The 20,791-nt window shown below is 44.9% G+C and overlaps 1 protein-coding gene across 2 annotated transcripts in view; it reads right to left on the reverse strand.

Moving 5' to 3' along the window:
• LRP8 (LDL receptor related protein 8) overlaps window positions 1-20,791 on the reverse strand; it is a 171,690-nt gene that overhangs the window by 9,735 nt on the left and 141,164 nt on the right. The window contains exons 5-10 of one of the 2 annotated variants that reach the window (XM_030455482.1): window positions 13,735-14,097; window positions 7,271-7,393; window positions 6,794-6,916; window positions 3,828-3,947; window positions 3,573-3,698; window positions 1,665-1,836 (exon numbers count right to left, since the gene is read on the reverse strand). In XM_030455482.1, coding sequence (XP_030311342.1) covers window positions 1,665-1,836; window positions 3,573-3,698; window positions 3,828-3,947; window positions 6,794-6,916; window positions 7,271-7,393; window positions 13,735-14,097 — 1,027 coding nt within the window. The remainder of the gene's footprint in view (window positions 1-1,664; window positions 1,837-3,572; window positions 3,699-3,827; window positions 3,948-6,793; window positions 6,917-7,270; window positions 7,394-13,734; window positions 14,098-20,791) is intronic. The other variant, XM_030455484.1, reaches the window with a different exon arrangement.

Below are 20,791 nucleotides of genomic sequence, written 5' to 3' on the forward strand. Positions count from 1 at the left end.
TCATAGTCTGGCTACACAGAGCCAGCCTGGATTGACAGCATCCTACTGCATCTTCACTGCAAGGAAAGGTTTTGGTCTCTCCCAAACCCAGCACCAAATGAACAGTACCATCTGCAGGGCACCTGACATTGTTCCCAACGCTGTTATGGTAGCCTGAGGAGCACCACCTGTTGTAACTACACACGTCCAGGTACCCTCAGTGTGACTCCCTTCACTGCTGGGGAAGCTGAGAGATGTTCCTGTGGCTTTCAGAATGGGAGGCCTGAAATACAGGTGACATTTCAAACCTCCCAGTAACTAAATACTGTAAAATACCTTCTGACGTCCCAAAGGGGACATCACCTCAATAGAAGAGCAGCTGGAAAGGCAAGTGAGGTGAGCACTAAGGAAGATGTGATCTCTTGACAGCAGTTACCTCCTGTACCATAGTTTTCACCTTGTGACAGTCTCTCAGCTACGGACTGCTTTTCCTCAGAGGACTCCTGGAGGTGGAGTCCTGTTTGCTGAAGGAATGTGGTGGCTTTTTGTTTGTATTACTGACAGTAGCAGCATCTTAAATGGAAACATTAATTTTTAAGTTATGATTGCAAAGCAAGAGCTTTTTTGCCCTGCAGAAAAGGTGAGGCTTACAATTAAGCTCATGCAAGGAGGAGTAATAAAGAGGAAAATTCTGCTGTTTAGAGAAAGAAAAAGATTTGGTAAAGCCATGTTCGGGGCATGAACACTGCCCAGGGGACCCTGTCAGAGCTGCAGAAGGAGCAGTGTATATCGAATAACTGCAGGAAGTCCTTTCCTGCCCCTGCCTGTGCCTACAGTCAGACACACTGGAAGCACCCAGCCTTCTCTGAGCCATCTCCCCATTTTCAGAGCCCCACAGGCCTGCTCAGGGTACCTCCCTGGCTACTTAAATGCTTAACACTCAGCACAGTGTGGGCAAATCCCCCTGCCAAGGGCACAGGAGCTACCACAGCCTGCAGGAACCCCAGCTTGGCTCCCACGCACTGAAACCAATCAGCCTTTGCCTGATCATTAGCTAAAATCCAGAACAAATCACTGTAGAAGCTGCAATAGGGTGCAATAGCTATGAAAATCAGAATATACACAGGGGATTTTCAGCTCATAAATTAAATGTATTTATTGACTAGGCACTCACAAGCCCCAGAACATGATGCTGTGATGGATGCCATAAAAACAGCTGAAGGAGGAGGCAGCATGAGAATAATGTGCACTGTGGTCAAGTGCTGTGATTTAAAAACCAGTCTGCCAGAGACCAGAGTGGGCAGCCAAGATCTGTGTTGCTGCCTCCCTGCTCCCACCACTCGCCTCCTTTGTGCTTCCCAGTGCCAAATCCTTTGTGTTTCCACACACAGCAAGCACTCAGCACAGCAGCAGCCTCACGCAGCAATACTGTGAGTCAGTAAACAAGAATCTGTGTGCAACTGCACAAATGCATCAGGATCCATTACTGACAAGAAGCCTGCCTGTATTATCAAACCAGGTAACTGCACAAGCCCCTCATTTCTCAGTTCCTAAAAAAACTTCAACATTTGAATACAGTAAGAGAAGAAAATCCCTCAGGTTCACTGTACCCTGCATTCTTCTCTGCAGATTGTCCTTCAGGGGTACCAAGAACCAAACCCAGACATCCTCCTCTTGCCCCATACCTGTAGATTTTTCGGTAGAACAAATCACACCAATATATTCTGTTTGTTGACACCTCCACATCCAGTGCCACGACGTTCTTCAGCATGGGAATGATGCGGGAGTAGTCCCTCTTCACCAGGTCTATCTTCCGGACCTCGTGGCGATTGGTGAATATCAGGTATGGGCTCTTGCCTGCCACAGAAAATAAAACACATTTGGCTTTTCAGCAGCTGACCCAAGGGCTGGATTCAACTTTCACCTCTCCAACAACAGGACTGACAGTCACTGGCAGATCTGATTTGTCAGGAAACTTTAAACCACACCAGAATTGAGTGGAAATCCACAGAGCCACGTTGAATCCAGCAAAGCCAGGACTTGTTGCCAGGGAGAGATTTTAAGACTGTCCCATGCATGCAGAACTCGTACAGCCCACCTGAGCACTTGGGCTCAGGCAACTCATGTACTTCTTTTGTGAGGCCACAGCCTCAGCTTGGGTGCTGGTGACACTGCTACTGCAGTTGTGATCTCAGCCAACCCAGATCATAGCCTCTCACGACACAGAAGTTGACCTGAATTTTCCAAAAGACAGACAACAGACTGAAGCCCATTAGTTATTTTGCCTCCAGGGTTATTCAGAGGGTGCCCCATGGAGGTCAGTTTCCCACTGCAGGAGGCAGACACAACACTCTGGGCTCAGACCAAGAGCTGCACATCCTTGCCTTCTGCAGGTAGAGAACACAGAATCATACAGTGTCAGGTTAGAAGGGATCTCAAGGATCATCTGGTCCAACCTTTCTAATATTATTGTTTATGTGATCTGTCCCAGCACCCTGTTGAGCTGAGACTTAAAACTTTCTAAAGCGGGGGAATCCACCACTTCCCCTGGGAGACCATTCCAGCATTTGATTCTCTGTGTTAAGTGTCACTGCAATAAACTGAGTCAAACAGCTAAAGTTTTAGTTTGCTCTCTGTGTGCCTCTCTGTTTAAGGTAGGGACAGGATGAGGCTCAGCACCAGCTTTAATGGATTAGACTGGTTTGACTCCAGCAGAGGCCAGCAGAGGAACTCAGTGAGGAGCAGCTTTCCACTGGGAAAAAGGGGATTGAGAAACATGTACTGAAAGGGAAGAGCTGGGACAAGGTTCTATAGCTCTGAATATGTTGTGCTGCAGGGCTCCCAGCACAGCCTCTTGGGAACAACATAATTTTCTAACCAGCACAAGAAGGAGATCAGTATCCTAGGATATGGGTCAATCCTAACTCACTGGAGGTGTGAGACTAACAGACTTGCAGAGGACAGCAGGACACTGTGTAAACCATATAGAAACTGGGAAGAAAGAGGCCACATGGACGTGCAGGATAACACTAGAGAAGGAATTCTGTATTGCAGGTACCTCTCCCTTCCCCAAGAGACCCACTATTCCCTGGTGCTCAGTCTTGCACAATTCAACTGTATAACCCTCTGACATTAACATTTATTTTTGCAATAGAGTCAAGCAAACTGCTGGTGTTCATCCTGGAATTTGTGTAAGAGGCTAGGAGGGTGGAGAGGTGGCTAACCTCCTCTGCTTCAACTGGGGTGTTTTCTTCCTTTTAATATTACTATCACTAAATGTTTTTTCTGCACTGCTTTTAACACCACCTGTCAAGAGACTTTCTTTTCTAGCTTCAGTTTCAATCAGCCAACTAGTGACTGCAATCTTGCTCTGTGCACTGTTAAAATATTCTGATCTGCATGCTCAGTAAGGAGTTCTTGCCTAGAGATGCATCTGGTAGCACTGCAGCAGTTCAAATGAAATGACTTTACTTACTTGCTTTGCTAGTTTCCTTTTGTTTCTGTTCCTCCAGCTTCAGCCCTGCAAGCACGTTGTCTTATCAGAGCTGTGAAGTTGTGCAAGGAGAATTTAACTGCCTGTGGCATTGTCTTACCTACAGCTTTGCAGTTCTTGGACAGGGTGTCCATCTCGTATCCCTCGTAGCACTCACATTTGTAGTCCCCTTTGTAATTAATGCAGATCTGGCTACAAGCGTCTGGATTCTCACATTCATCTATGTCTGAAAGGAGTGTTTGAAACCCATCAATAACTTGAAATCAAACCATCTGTGATGGAGCAATGCTGAAGTGAATATAATCACATCTCTGTATGGTGAAACACAAGGGACTGCTGTTTGCATGTCAATTACCTCCACATGTTTTTTTATCCAGAAGCTTGTATCCGGGCGGGCATTCGCATTCGTAACCGATCTTCAAGTCCTTGCAAATGTGTGAGCAGCCCCCGTTATTCACAGAGCATTCATTGATACCTGGAAGGGATATACAGGTTATCTATGACAAAGTTTTAGTTTTATGATGGAATAAAATTAAGAGAGTTCCTCAGAAATGTCCCCATATCTATCAGCTTTTAGTAGCCTGAAGCCTCATGAAATGTATAAGTGACTTCACAGACAGGAAGCCACCACCGTATCACTTTACTGCTCTTTATGACTCCAACCCAACACTGCAGGAGGCTCTGTACTGAAAGCTGGTGGCTAAATGAACAGGGAGCCCTGGGGATACAGCATATGTGATACAGCCTTGCTTCCCATCAGAGAGCTGCTGCTTTGAGCATGTTCTGCCACATGTGAGAAACTTCCAAGGGACCTAAGGGCTCTCTCCAGGAGACTCCTCCTTCCCCGTGCGCTGGTTCATGTTGACTTTTCTGAACAGTCTCTCTGAGCTTTAATAATTCATGCTTGGGGAAGTCTCATCTCCCAGGGGCCATCAATTTTGAAACACTGTACTATTTTCCCATCTACCTCCAAGAAATGATCTGTGTGAAAATTCCAGAAAACACCAAAGTACAGTCTGTCAGAGATACTGCAGTATCTGATACACAGTCCTCCTACAAACACCTCCCACATGGCAGTTCCTGCTGGCAGCCTGCATCAGCCCAAGTGTGCAAATTATGAACCAAGAGCCCCCGTCCTCTCCTGGGTCCCTGTCTAATCCAAGGCCACCTTTCTGCTTGTCCTTTCAAGTGCTGAAATGAAAAACAGACTAAATGCATCCTTGGAACTAGAACTGAATGAGAGGTTGAGGAAAGCTGGTTTCCTGACAGAGGAAAACATTTCTTCTTGTTGTAATCACCTACACATGATGAAGAGCAAGTCCTCTCCCCAAGTAAGACTGCTGAACAGAAACTGGGATTTTGGAGATAGTGGGCTCACCAGAACAAGTAAAACTGATTTGCTTTATAATACAATTCAAAGGCAAATTTTAAATTCATCTTCTTGCTTCCTTGCATACTAAAGGTGAGCAATAGTGCAGAGACATTCGACTAGTGCTCTTGAAAGAAAATTAAAACAACCACAAGGCAATTAAGTCATTAAATCTAGGAAAATACCAGGCCAGAAAGAACCCCATCTCAGCTCTGGAATGTCTTCACCTTCCTATCAAAGACACACAGAGATACCAATCCATGTAACATTGTGTCTGCACTGTCACTAGACAGTGATGTTTATTACTGGGTCTCACCTATTCCTACATTTGCATAGGCTTTTAGCAAATTGGGTCATAAGGATGCTCAACTGCTCCCTGCCAAATACTACACAGGCTGCTTTGCCTAACAAGCAAACCCTCACTCAGATGATTCCCATGGTTTCAGAGGTGCTTTGTGGAATGGATTTAGAGACTGTAAATCAAGCACTGGTTCACTTGCAACACTCCTCAAGAGGAGCTGAGGAGGAGCCAGGCAGACATTTCCCTCTTCTCTTTCTTCTGGGCAGCTGCTGCCCATTACCCAAACTTCAGCAATATAATTCAGTGCCTAAAACAAGACAAGTGATGTTCTGTCTTCTTCCATGCTTCTTCAGGAAATCTCAGAGGGCACTGCCACATCTAGCACACACACACACAGACAGACCAAGATGGAGAGCATGTCCAGCACCTCCTACCTTCTGCCTGGAGTAGTGCATGGGTGTTACATTCACAGCAACCCACACCATTCTGCACTAAGGAGCCATGTTTCCCTTGGGGGACAGACTTTGCCCTGCTTCCTGACTCAAAATGACACCTCACTGCCAGCTGTGGCACCATGATGAGGGTGAGCACCAAGCCCAGCTGTGCCATGTACTCCTAAAACAAGGTGAACTGTCAGCTTAAAACAAGGTGGGCTGTCAGCTTTGTTGTGAGACCTCCACAGGCAGACAAATTGCAACACCCACTCGGAAAGACAGGGAAATGTGGATTAGTGTGGAAGAAAGCAAGGGCACACTGAAAGCACGAGGGAAGAGCATCCTCACTAGGCATGCACACACACTTCTTGTCTGATACAGAGGAGAGACTGACAGCTCTTCCTGGATGTGAGATATTTAGGAGGCAGACACTGAGCTCCATCCTACTGGTGCTCCATGATGTCATGGAAAGGGATGCCTGAGACATTTCTGCACTGGGGAAAAAAAATGGTGTGTCTGAGTAATGGATCAGATTGGGGCTGGTACCCACTGTGCCCAGCGGGACAGGTGAGAGAGGGGCTGCCCTTGGGAGAGCCCCACAGTTCTCTGACCTGGGCCTCCTGTTCTGCTGACTCTGACAGCCCCGAGGCAGCCCTGGCTCCTGTGGCTTGTGCATTGTCATTAGCCCAGAGCTGGCAGGATGCTGCAGAGAGCACCCTGCTCTCACTTCTAAAGGAAGCACCAGCAACATGTAAAACCCAGAAATGGCTGAAGTCATCTCCCAGAGATTGCTGCCACTCTGTGTGTTTTCACGTTCAAAGCATGTCCCCAGTGCTAATTTTTTATGATGTTGTTATCATCTTACAATTCAAAGATAATTTAGGCAGTGATGCTAAATAAACCAGTCTGTGCTGAGGACACCACCAGTATTTGGGGAGAGGGGAATTCCTGATTCCTGGTCCCGTGCTCAGTTCATACATCCCTCCAAGAAGAAAAGCTGAACTGAGGAGGGCATAGTTCAAACTTACAGATGATCATACTAGGCTACTAATTATATTTATATGAAGGGTGATGAGAGAATAAAGGCAAGGAAAGAGGAGCAGAGTGAGAAATAGCATTAGCAGCTACATGTGGTTACGCTCAAAGCTGTGAGCACCAGATGGAGGAGAGGAAAAGCAGTTACAACAGGAGCAACACGTAGAAGGCAAGTACTGTACCACATTCTTTCAGAGGCTCGTCAGACCAGTCCCTGCAGTCTCTATGTGAATCGCACACTTTGCCTCCGTCAATGCACTCTCCACTCTTACACTGAAACTTGCTGGGACTTTCACATGCTGACTCTGTCGTGTCGGGCAAGAGAGGAAAGCAACTAAGTTAGATGAGGCTCACAACAACAAAAAGCCTGACATAAAGCTCCAAGAGGGAGTCATTAGCAGAAATGGGATGAGATTAAGCAAACGAACATTGAACCTGAGTATCAACCAAGGAACATTTAAGGTCATGCAGTCTGCCTGGTCAAGTACAATCACCTCTCCCGAGCAACCCCGCTGCCAGAACAGCTTAAAACTCTCTACAAGAAGCAGCCTGCCACGGCCCAGAGGAGCAGCACTGGCCTCCTTCCCTTTCCAATGCCCACACAGCTCTCGTGGGCTTTCACCAGGGAGCACGAGGAGTGCAGAGCTGCCTGCACCTACCTTGAACACAGCCTGCCTCGTCGCTGTTGTCAGGACAGTCGTGCACCTTGTCACACTGCTTTGCTCCATGGATGCAGGTCCCATCACCACACTGGAACTCATCTGGCTGGCAGGTCACCAGAGCTTTAAGACAACACATTCAAGCATTAGCCACACAGGATCTTGTGTTTGGTACCTTTCAGCCATTTACCTCTGACACTACTGGAGTTTTGCCCCTTCTGCCCTCAAATGTCACAGAGCATCAGCTCCTTCCACTAAAGCACCAGAGCAGCTGCCTCAGCCACTGTCCTCCTATCCCCCTCTGCAATCCCAGAGCACCTTCTAGGTACTTGGAAAAGTACCTTGGAAAAGTACTTGGGAAAAGAGCCCCAAAGCCCCTGTGAGCAGATCTCATCAAAACAGAATCACTGCAGGCAGTGAAGCTCCTCGGGTGAGACCCAAGGAAGCAAGCAGGCAGCACAGCTATCAACAGGGGAGCTCCTTTGGAGTCTTCAGTCTTTGAGAAGCCAAGTTGCTTTCCAGCTAGGAGTGCAGAGGGGTTCTGGGTAGGCAAAGGCAACGGCTCCTCAGCTCTCCTTTCTTCAGAAAAATTGTACTTAAGATTATTTCAAAACACATTCAGGCAAAAGCCATGTATTGACTCTCTCTGCCAAAGCCAGTGTGGTCACACTAGAGAGGAAGCCAGCACCACAGATGTATCATTTGGGCTACCAAATTCCCAGGGGCTAACAGAACACTGGAAGGCAGAAGAGCTCCACTGCACTGTGGCTTGGTGTTTCTTTGGGTTACAGGCCAAAAACTTCTCCACAGTGTCAGGCAAGGCTTCAACAAGCTTGAGGCTCACTTGCCCAGGTCAGATTATGACAGACTCAAAACAGATGTGAGGGACAGCAAAGCTGGGAGGAGAATAAAACAGAGAGCTGCACTGACCACACTAAAAGCAGTGATGTTTCCCTCCCCACAGTTATACTGAGAGAGACCTCCCTAGCAAGAGACCAGCTTTGCACTGACAAAGGACACAGGCCAGCAAAGGGCTGCAGCCTGTAGCTCACCAGCAAAACCAGGCTCTTCAATCCTGGCACATGTTATGCAGCTCACTTCTGAGGGGTCCATCTTACAGATGTTTTCTTAAAATCCTATTAAGGCAGTGCACCCTGGAGAGCTCTTGATTCTAGCCTTTCCATCTTGCTGATTGCATCCTGGTATCATATGACAGAAAATCACTGCCTCTGAATAGCTAGAGGAGGTCAGCACTGATGTTACTACATGGGAGGTGAGAGCTATGTGGCAGACCCTCCTTGACAATTTGACAAACTGTTTCTAATACAAAAATTACTACTTTCAGATAACCCAGGAAGAGCCACAGACATGAAGTGAGCTTGCACTGATACCATGAAGTATTAGCTGCACATAGGCTCAGCATTACTGGTGATTGCATCCCTCAGGTGAAGGATCCAGATTCACAAGACTACACTTTGCTCTACTGCAGCTTCAGCTGGCAAAGGGCACATGAGACAGGAAAAGCCACAACTGAAGGGCTGAGGGGGGGAAGGGAGAAATCATGACTTTAGAAATACACAGTATTCACAGGAGGGAATCTTGGAAATAGCACTGCTCCTCGGAGAGGAAAGCCATATGCACTATATTCATAAAAAGCTGCAAAGGAAGAAAAATATCACAAGCAATAAGCATAGTTATGGGACCAGCTGTGTTGCCACATTTCAGCTAATAAACCCAGGCACAGAAATGGGAAACCTCAGTGGGACATCTGGGACAACAGCTCCCAACGAAGCATGTGGAAACTGTTACTCTAAATGGAGAAAAATGAAGGAGAGAAAGAAACAAAGCTGCAGTCTGGGAGAATCACAGACCACAAATCTGGAAGTCGTACTGAGAGCTCCTGCAGGGAGGCAGAGGAACTTCTGCATGAACTGTTCCTACCACATGCAACCACCTGCCTGCAGAAGGATGGTGGATGGAGGGACCACCTTCTGTCCCAGCAATCCTTTCCACTTCCATTGCCCACTGCAAAGCTTTTCCTACTGTCTGATCAGAAACTTCCCTGTCACAATCACGGCTTCTCTTACCCACAACGTGAAGAAGTTTACTTCATCTTTTCTGTACACAGTGAAAGGATGGTCCTACATTTCTGACTGTAAGTATTAACTCCCTGCAGAGCTATAACATGTAATTAAAACCAACAGGTGCCTTGCCTTTCCCAGAGCAGGAAAAGGTCTCCAGTTTACCTCGTAAATCTGCATGACAACTGCTACAGATTTGGAAGGCAGCCGTTAGAAAACATACTAATTATCCTCAATTGTAATTTCAAAGCTCTCCTAAAAAGCAGTTATAGCTAGATGCTAAGATTGGAAAGGTTTCTAATCCTAAAGAAAATTAAAATGAAGGAGAATTTTGCAGGAGCTGCAAAGATAATGTCAAACAAGCACTACAAGACTGAGAAAAACGACAGCACAGCTCTAAGCTCACTTGCTACAGGGAGTGCAAAACACTGAGGTGGGACCCTACAACATCACTGCACAAAGCTTTTGCTTCAAGAGAAGAGGTTTGGAGACCAGGCTTGGTTTCCTGGCTCATTTCTCACTCCAGCTGAGCTGTGAAGCTCAGACATTTGAGCAATGGCCCCTTAGCCTCTTAACAGGCATTTAAAAAGTGCAGATACAGTAACAAGTCTTCCTGATCACAATGATATTGAAACGCATACACAGCATTTCTATTTTCTGGTGCATTTTTTGAGTAGGAGAGAGAATGCTGTGCTTATACTCAGCCTGGAGGGTGTACATTTGAGGGGGAGGGCCAGGAACTTTGTCATCCTGAAGCTGGGACACAGATTCATCCCATCTTAGCACCACCAGCAGAGTTGACATCAGGTTGCCATCTGGGTCACTCCCAAAGTGGTGAAATATCCCAAGAAGAGGGAAGAGCAGTGCTGTTTATTTGCACAAGGATTCTAGAAAACTGCTAGAAGTTTTCTAGTGTTGTTTCGAAGAGTTTAAATCAATGGAAGCTCAGGAGTTTTATAGACATGTCCTCTGCTCTGCAAATACAATAGGAAACAATTTACAAAAACCCTACTAAATTAACAGACACAGTAATAGACACACTTCCCATTTGCAAATACTGGGCACAAAGGTGCATTGCTCAAATACAGCAGATAGATCCTGGATTCCAGGTCTAAGACTGTGTTTCTTCTATCTTCTGTCCTCTCTCTTGCTGCCCCTGCCCCCCCTACATGAACTTAATCTGAAGAAAACTCCAGCATTTGCAAAATACATCAATCTTGTTTTAAAGATGGGGTGACAGAGGCACAAAAGTGTAAAGTCAGGTCTCAAGGGATCTGCTGTCCAAGCTGTCAGTTGTAGGTGTTACTTGTTCTCCCTTCTGGATGTCCTAATGTGAGCTGCAAAAGAAATTTTAAATTACAAGCACTACATATTTGGGGACTAATAAACCTAATCTAATGTTGATTTTGTACATATGTGAATATATATGCTAGGGAAAAACCCAACCACTCAGTGTTCTCATGCAGCTTTCCTGAAATGACTCATTCCCTCCTATTTATTTGCTGTCTCTCTGCCAAAACCCATTCACCAGTTGTCACCCTTCATTTCTACTCTGTTTATCACCCCAAAATGGTTATAACAAATGACTGGCAATGGCCTCATGACATTTTTTAAAGTATTAGCTCCCATCCCTCTAGTTAATACAATGCAACCCCCACATGATTCCCATTTGCAAGAGAAGATGTAGTGCTGCTATCTGCAGTTTTAATCCAGTCAAACCCAGTGGTACTTGTGCTGTCCCTGCTGCTAAGGGATGGAGCAGTGTCATATACCTGTAACTCCCTGCAGACCATGTGACACTGATCTCAAAAAGAACATTTATGGAGAGCAAAAAATATTACAGGAAAATCCTTAAATTCTTCAGTCCAACAGATGAACAGTGTTGCTGAGCTTCCATAGCTCTCAAATGTCACTTCCCTCCTGCACCTAAGCAACAGCAGCATTTGGAATGGGGATTCAGCATTAGTTTTGACCCTGACCCAGCTGACCCATCAGCTACATCAGCACTTGGTCCCACAAGTCCTCTCCTGGCTTCTGCTTTAGAGATTCCCCTCCCCATGGTGTAAACTCTTGGTTTGCACTACGGTGTAAAGGGTACTCTACACAGAGGAGCACTGCACTAAGTAAAAAACATGAGGCTTTGAATCCTACTGTTTCCTGTCCCACAAGAGAGAGCAGCAAAAGCAGCTCACATGTTTGTTTCTCCTGGGCAGATAAGCTGCACATTGAGCTGTACTGAGAATTACTGGAAAAAAAAACCTCGGGTGCTAAATCTCTGCTAGTCAGAGATAAAAATGTCTCGGGTCACATCTGCCACATTCCCTCCTTTCTCCACTGGTTGTCAGCACTGTGCTGTGCTGCAGGGGTGTCCAGCTGTGTCTTCTGACCCAGGGAGGCTGCCCAGGGTCTGTCTGGAGGTACTACTTGGTGAAGCTGTACTGCAGCTGAGGGATTGTGCCAGGGCCATGTTCCTTTTGGGCCTCACATTTCAGCAGTCTGAGCTCAGCTGGATCTTGCTGTGTCTGTCAGATCCAGGAAAGGTGCTGGGGAACAGAGTGTTCCCTCTGCCTCAACAAGATCCACAGGCACAGTCCCATTCCTCTCACTCAGAAGTGCCAAAGCAAATGGGGCCTGCAAAAGACTTAAAAACCCCTCCTATTGAGTTGAACAAGGTCTGCAATTTTACAGACATTTAATTAGAAAGCATCACATGGAAGCTGCTGCACTATGTCACTACTTGGAAATAGAAGAGAGCTCACCTTTCCTTCCCCTGAGTTGTCTAAACTTGGCCCCCACTGCAGGGAAAGCAATCTATGAGGCAGAGATCAGTTCTTCACCTGTGCTTGTAACCTAGGCCAAGACACTGTCTCCTGATTTGGAGGGGGTACAACTACAGGATTGTCTGCAGGAGGTCTCAGAATGAGAACAAGGCACCAAGCAACACAGGCTGTCCCAGCCAGCAGTGCACATCTCCATCAGGTATGCTCCAGCCTGGCTTTCTTACAGTCACTTCACACTGAAATGGATGACAGGAGCCAACTATGTCTTCTGATTCCACTGTTCCTTTGTCTCTTAAGAACACGAAGTACTGCAGGAGTACCTGTTACCCAAGAGATCTGTCAGCTCCTGTATCACCTTGTCAGAAATAAAGGAAATGACATCCTACCTAATCCATCCCTACTCAGAAGAAAGTTCACAGAGATAACATGCTTGTACTCAGCAGTCAAAGCTACTCTCTTCCTAACAAAATGCATTTGGCTTCTCCTACTCAGCTCTCACCTCTCCTTTAAAAGAGTTCTTGGTTCTTTTAAAGGCACAGCACCTCCAGGGTTGCCTTGGCTCATCCCTCCGCTCTCCTGCAGTGTGAAGAGTGGTGTGCAGGTCTTACTGCATCCTCCTTCCTCTTGCTAAAGAAGCCACTGAATTTAACATTTGCTTCTCTGCCTGGCAGTGTCTGATTCCCCCCTCTTTGAAGGGATCCACCACGCAACTGCTCTGAGCTCACCAGCCTGGACTAAGTGTGAAAAGATGGTGCTGGCCAAAGGGGTAAATTTTCTTAGGTAGCTTTGCAAAAATGTCTGGTTTCTGCAGCTGGTTGATGCCTTCCTCCCTAGAGGTGGCCCAGTGTCAGAGCTGCTAAACATATACAGCTATGTAAATATTTTATTTTATTTCAATCTTGTGATTATGAATATTTCAGCAAAACATATTGTTCGTTTTATTCTCTCTCTCCCTCCTCAGATTAAGTGACCAGATTGAACAGTTTAGTGGCTAAAAATGGGTAACACATTCAAAATACCATGCACACCAGCAACACCATGTTAAATGCATAAAGCCAGCTGAAAAGAAATCCATTATTTATTAGCTCTGTGCCTTTATCAAGCCAAGCTCAAAGTGCATTTCAAACTGGTTTCTTCAGAGGTGCTGCTTTTGACTGCTTCATTCATTATTCTCTAACTTCAGAGGCAGAAAATAATTTATTTTTTTTTCTGCTGATCATATATTCCCTTTAGGATTGTGGCTTCTAACCTCCAGGCTGTGACCCCACCAAGCAGCCTGAGGGCTTTGAACATATTTCCCATTTTTCACTCCTTGTCTTTCTAGTGAAACAGATTTCTTCTGAGGCACAGTACCACTCAACAGCTCTTGCACCTCCTCTCTGAATCCTCAATGAAAAAGGATAAAAGAAGTTTGGAATATACCTGACCCTGCTGGGTTGAGCACCCAGCACTGCCATGTGGGACACAAGCACTCCTTGTCAGGCACACAGTTGTTGCACAGACATCAAAGCCTTGCCTTAAAACACAGCCTGCAGCAGCACTCTGGCCCCTCTCCCCAGCAAAGCAAAGCCCTCAGCCCTGCCCTACCCCTGCAGACACTCACGGCAATCCTGCTCATCAGATTTGTCCTTGCAGTCTTCATCCCCATCACACTTCCAGTTGAGGTGGATGCATTCACCATTGCTGCACTGGAACTCATGAGCCGCGCAGGTGTTGAGGGCTTTGGCATCGTAGCCACACTTCTCCACGGACTCGTCCGACTGATCCTCACAGTCGGGTTGGTTGTCACACACCCAGGGCTCTGGGATGCAGACACTGTTGTTGCACTGGAACTCGTTGGGGTTGCAGGTCAGAGGGGAGCATTTCCTTTCATCGCTGCCGTCCCCGCAGTCATTGTCGCCGTCGCACACGAAGATGATGGAGATGCAGGACTTGTTGCTGCACTGGAACTCGTTAGGAGAACAGGCTTGGGAATAAAAACAGAACACTGAGCTCTCCAACCCACCCCTCAGCACTCTGCCAGCTTTAGCACATTAGCAATGTTTGAGATAGGGGAAGGACAAGGACAGAAAAGCATTGCCTCGACTCTCCTAACCCAAAACCCTTTTCCCCCATGACAAAATTGCATCCCCAATGGAAACACTGCAGTGTTTCCCCAGATGTGCCATAGGATGCCAGGGGCAGCCCTGAAGAAGGAGCAGCAGGGCTGTGACAACTGCAGGTAGGACAGGTTGGTGCTGAGGTAAGAGAAGGCAGAGCAGGGAGAGTGCAGCGTGTGATGGAGGTGTGCTGGGGGGGCTGGAGGTGCGCTGGGAGGGACTGGAAGTGCGAGGTGTGCTGGGAAGGACTGGAGGTATGAGGTGTGCTGGAGGTGTGCTGGGGAGGGCTGGAGGTGTGCTGGAGGGGGATGGAGGTGTGCTGGGAGGGCTGGAGGTGTGCTGGGGTGCACTGGAGGTGTGCTGGGAGGGCTGGAGGTGCGCTGGCAGGCACTGGTAGACTCGCACAGTGCTGACATTCGGAGCTTCCTGACTTTCACAAGCACAGAATCAGGTTTCAGGATTTCACAGTGTGCCTGGTTTTGGACATATTAAGTGGGATGTGTAGGGTAAATATTTAGTGAGTTGAGCATCAATATAGCTGCAATCTGCCAGTAAGGCCCTTTGCAACACATTGAATGACTTCTCTGAAAATCACAACTCAGCATTAACATACAAATGAGGCGTTTGTCAGACAGAGAGCTGAGTGGAGCACTCTCCCCTCTAAGACTAATGGACAGCTGAACCAGAACCCTGCTCAAATTAAACTTCCAGGTACTCAAACAACATGCAGTTCAAAGTCATCAAGGTGTGTGGGAATCAAAATCTTGAAAGAAATTATCCATAAGTACTTTTAGGTAGCTTCTTTAAAAAAAACATTCTGCTTTTGCTGTTTCAGTCACCTATTGGAAAGGTATGGCTTTGATAAAATACAAGTACAATAAATATATAGAAATAAATTAAAATAAACTTCCCCCCCCCACATTGCACTTGTGAATCTTTTTATCTTCAGAAGCAGAACTATTTTGCAGAGCCCCTGTAATAAACCACACAGTTCAGGTGATATCCATCACAGCAATGGGAAGTGCATCTGGAAAGCAGCAGAATCCCTGTATCTCTCTCTATAAAGGAGCTGTCATACCCCAGCTTCAGCCAATGACAGGAACCCAGAGGCATTCTACTGAAATATTATGTCTGGTTTATACCTGGGAATGAATCTCTATTTCTGGAGCTGTTAAGAACATGTTCAGTTGTACATGAATACTTACATTCTAGCTTGTAAACTCACTGGGCTCTCTCTCTCAGCCTATAGTTTTCATCAGAGTGTGACAATATACACTTCACCTTTTCTCCCCTGTGCTCTGTCTCAGTCCCAGGTTTTCCAGATGTTACTGTGTATACCAGAATAGCAATCTGCCTAATTAGAAGGAAAAGAACTTTGCCTCCCTTAATGCAATCCTGCCATGCACTGGCTATGACCCAAGCTCCCTCCAAAAGGGATAAATGGTAAAGAGAATCTCTCACTGCTGAGTGCCCAACTGGACATCAGTAATGAAAGAGAACAGAGTGGGGCCACCAAAGGAGCACCTGGGGTTAGACACCAAAATATCAACTGGTCCAGACTGTTCAGGCTCCTTTTGTACTTACTATTAGAGTATTACAGGTATTTGATTTGTCTTCAACAGGCAACTCCTGGCACCTACCTTGGGATAAGATAGCATCAATGAGGTGCTAATACATCTCTCCATGCAGAGGGAACCAAGATCAGACAGCTATTATAACTAATTATATCAACTAAATATCAGGAGTGTATATCTCCTCATCAGGACCAAAATACAAGCACAGTGTGGTGGAGATGCATCTAAAAAACCTCTCTTTTGCATGGCAGAATTGAGACCATTAAAAAGCTTTGATTTTAAACCAAATTCTATTCCTTTTCTTCACTGAGCATTGCTTCTATCCTTAACATGTAACCAGAAATGATCTATTAACCCTTCTGATCAGTGCACAGCTGTATAACCCAACACTTTCTTCAGATGATGCATAATATGGAGCTGCTGAAAGGAAACTGAAGGCAACAATGATAATCTTACTGATCTATTTAAAAAGAAAGTGAGAAACAGGAACATTTCTAGGACTATGTACAGTTTCTGTAACAGATTGAGGATGAGAAGACGAAATTGCTTTGCTGGCATTATTTTGATGAATCTCAGAAATAGATCAGTGAACAAAATTTTGCATAGTCCTTTGATCCCTAATTTTTTGGCAAGGTTGTAATGATTTGCACACTCCAAATGTGCGTTAATTTCCTTTTCTCCAACTGCAACGAGCACATCTTTTTTTCCTTGTTTCCCCTCCTTCTGCCTGTACACATTTCCCTTCAGAAATCTGCTGCACTGGCAACTTAACAACTGATAAACACATCTGTGGGATACAGACAATGGAAGTTTGCACAAAAGCTCCTCCTCTGCACCTACAAACCTCAGTACAGATATGAAATTACTGATAATCTCAGCCAGAAAATAGAAGCAGTTCAGCTTTTGTAACCTCTCATGAGGACCTTTCTCAGTGAAGCTTGTGAATTACTAGATAGAAAAAAAATAAAATTACATGGTCATGACTATTTTATTTCTTTTTATTCAATTTAGTGTGATGACAGCACTAGGGACTATGAGTTCCCTCACTGAATAAGCACAGCAGTCTGGCTTGTGCTCACTCCCCCTTCCCACCACTGCAGTCCTTAGGAAGGGACCAGTCCTGGCATCTCCCTTGTGCAGCCAAAGCCAGGAGCAGTGGCACCAGCAGTGACTGGACATCCCCTTGCACTGGGACAAGGCCTAGGAGGCAGAAGAGCAGCTCTTGGTGCTCAGGTCTTCCTGACTGCAGTTACAGCTGCCACACACTGCTGGCACAAGCTGTGAGACTGATGAGCTGCATGTGCCACAACAAGGAGGTTGCTGGAGAGCCACCAGAGCTGTCAGAGAGGCCAGTGGCAGTGCCAAATGAGAGCTGGTGGTCACTCACATTGCTGCTCCAGGCACCTCCTGGTGAATCCAAGAAATAAAAATACCCCTTTGTTCATTTAAAGACTTCATTACCACCTTCTAGCCAGCTCGAATGTGGCAGCTCCTCTGGGTCACCTGTGCCTCCAGCACAACCCCTTGTCTCCATGTGGCACGGGCTCTCTTGCTGGCCATGGCAAGGCAGATAATGTCCCAATTCCTCTTACCCTTCCATTATCCTCCCTGACAGCTGAAATCTGAGGGGTATGACAGGATAAAATAAAATCTGCAGCTTCCAGCCACTTGGGGACTTGCTCTGGCACAAACAGCCATCAGAGGAGAAAAGCTGCTTACAATCCTTCTGCACCTACACCAGAGCCAGCACACTCGTGGCTCTTCAGGGTCTCTGCTGCTTGGTTTGAAGAACCTAATTAAAAAACAGCACTACAAATTTTCTTACATAGCACCTGGAGAGATGAAGATGGGGAAGCAAAGTTCCAGGGGCAGTTTACTTCACATCTCCTTTGATAAATCTGTTAGGACACCTAGGTAGTCCCATCACTACTGCATTTTATTGTCGCCAGAGCATTTCAATAGAAAATGTACAAATAGTAATTAAATGATCACTGGAATACTTTTCTTTTGACTTGAGCAATTTGTTTGCATTCTCTGATTCTTCTACCTGTCCTGTTGTAAGCTTATTTCTGGAAAACAAAGGAAACAAATACTAGCTTGCTTTCCTTAGTTTTAAAGAAATTAATAAATGTCATGCTCTAAAGTGCCAAACTTCAAATATAAAGTGATCCCAGTAGAAAGCTTGGAAGCGTTTGTCAAGAAGAAGCATTTAAAAAACAGGCTTCAAAGTACTAAGCAAGCATAATTACAAACCCAGTTCTGTTGAGTCTGTAATCCATTAAGGTTCCTCACAATTTCAAGAAGAAAAATAGCACATCTAAATGATAGTGTGCATGTGCTTTGGCCTACAGACAATATATAGCAGAGGTGTTCTGCATTAATTTTTGCCTTGTACTATATGCAAATATATAGAGCACAACTGACAGTTTTTGCCTCACAGCCTCCAGCTGCAGTCTTGTCACATCTCTTGAGAAGAGTGAAGCAGAAGCAGTCTTTGCATAGAGGAAGTTTAAAAAAAAAAAGGATAAAAAAAAAAGATATTGCCTTTGTGGAGTTACTGGCTGGTTCTCTTTTGCCCAGAGCCAGGATTTAAACACAGGCTTTACTTGAGTAGTCTGGAGCAGGAGGGACAATCTTGGTTTAGGCACTGCACCAAAAAATTAAGATAATTCCGCTACATGCTTTTTAAGTGCTTAAGGAAGAAAGCCAATGCTCTAAAGATACAGGGCACTCTTTGAGAACTGTAATTTCAAAAAAATATTTGTACATAGTGTTTTTGCAGTGGACATCTCTATCAAGCTTGGATCCTCAAATCAGGATAAAACTCAAAAAATGAAATAAGCAGGAAATTCAGCATTAAGAGGAGCTGGGAATTGTGTACAATGGAGTGTAACTGCTGCCACTGATAATCTTTAAAGATTTTCTAGATTTTTCAGTAAGATATCTAATTAATCTCACTCCTCAAAAAAAGTCTGCTCTACTTGAAATGATACGAATGGTTTAAAAGAAAGATAATGATTTGAAAACTTGTGGGAAAGTGAGTAACAGCAATTACCAATGCTGAAGACAAGTAAGATGAATGATTACACTGCACTTTCCTGATACCCACCCCAAAGCACAAAATTCCTTGTGTGCTTAAATCTGACAATGGATTTTCTAAAGAAGACAAAGGATGATTTGCACATTTTAACATTTGCATTGGGAGGGTGAGATCTGCTGTTGATTTATCACTGCTGCAACACTGGCAGAAGGTAGCTGGTGGACTTCAGAAATTCTCCTAAGCTGTAAGGTTTAGGATCTGAGCTCCACATGGCTGCAGGAATAGAAGGCCTGAGCTCCAAATGCCCAGGTATTCTGGCCAAAGTACAAACACAGCTATTACAGCCCACATAAATTAATCTCTGAGGTGGAACATGGACAAGAAGGTCACAAAATCCAGACAGGCTAAATTAAGCTGGAATTCCCAGGTCAGTTATTAATGCTGTCATCATGCTGGTTTTATTTAAGTCCTATTTATTTTCAGACTTAACTGCATCTAAATAATTTGTTTTGTCTGCAGACAATTGGTGTGCTTACCAAATATCTGAATATTTCATACAAACCTTTGGTCAAATGCCAATCTTTAAAGCACGGATTCATGCCTAAAAGGACAATTTTCCCATGGAAAGCTGCCCTCCAGGCAGGACAGCAAGAGACAGAGGTAAATGAAGATGACCTTGAAGAGCATTGCTCTGAAAAAACGCCAGGCCTCCCATGGAGGGAATAATGCAGCTGAAATGCAGTCTCACTACTAACAGTGGCTGTTGCTATGGTGATTGATACCAAAAAGCCCACATAGATGAAGACTGCAGAAGGAATAGTAATTCCTGATATTGTTCAAATCACTACTGAAGCTGAGGAGCCACCTCATGCACTCCTGCAAATTAATATTTGCATGCACTCATTGCCTTTGCTACACTGCTCCACCTCAAACACAAATTAGTTATTTTTCCATTTTCTGCAGCAGCATTTGCATGCTATTAGTTAATTATAATGGAACAACCAGATGCCAAAGCCCTGCCTGATAAATAATAGTTGGTTCAAAAATGTGCTTACTGATTTAGTATATTTCCTGAGATTTGGGATTAATTTGAATTTATTTGAAGTGGTTTAATTTTCTGAAAACAGAATTAATTATGACCCCACAATTTACAGGGAGAAGCAGCTTATGTACAAAAGGTATGCACACTCTGAATTTCTTCTCTGTCTTTAATATTATTTATGTGCAATGAGGTTGCTGACTCATACTTGCAGTCTTATGAATTTTTTTTTCCCACCAGGAAGTTTACAATTGTCATCTGGTTAAATGACTGAAAATTACCTCAAATTAACAAGTAAGTCCAGGGCAGAAGATTTTAGGGGTAATATAATAAAGGTAATTTTAATATGAAGAAGCTTGGAAGAAAAAAAAAAAAAGATGGTCAGAATGCCTAGGGTTGATGCTGTGCTGCTTTTTGCTAAAATCCAATACACCCCCTGGGGATCTCATGGAGAAAAAGACATTACTATTAGTACTGTTTTATATTCTGATTGGAATATAATCAGCTGAATCAGATTGGAGATGGTTGGTGCTTGCCAAAATTTAAATGGGAAAAAAATTATTCTGGGATGCTGTATGGGACAAGCTCAGTCCTATTCCTTCAGACACGGCTTGCTTATTAAAATGGCAGTTTTACAAATTAAACGAGTTTGGCAAAGCCAATAATATCCATGAAACTAACAGCTGCTCTAGTATCATCACACAAAACTCTGTATTTCTGAGGAATATATAAAGCTTCCTCCAGCAACCAGAACAGACCATTAATGAACAGGACTTGACGTGTGACAGTACACACAGAAACCACATTACTGCCTGCACAGGCTTCCTGCATTCAGCAGGACTCCCTGTGCTTATGAGGCACTCAACTTTTTGCATGACCAGGAGTTCATTTTGCCATTGCAGAGTGCC

This window comes from Calypte anna, chromosome 8 (genome assembly GCF_003957555.1).
Source record: "Calypte anna isolate BGI_N300 chromosome 8, bCalAnn1_v1.p, whole genome shotgun sequence".
Lineage (NCBI taxonomy): Eukaryota > Metazoa > Chordata > Aves > Apodiformes > Trochilidae > Calypte > Calypte anna.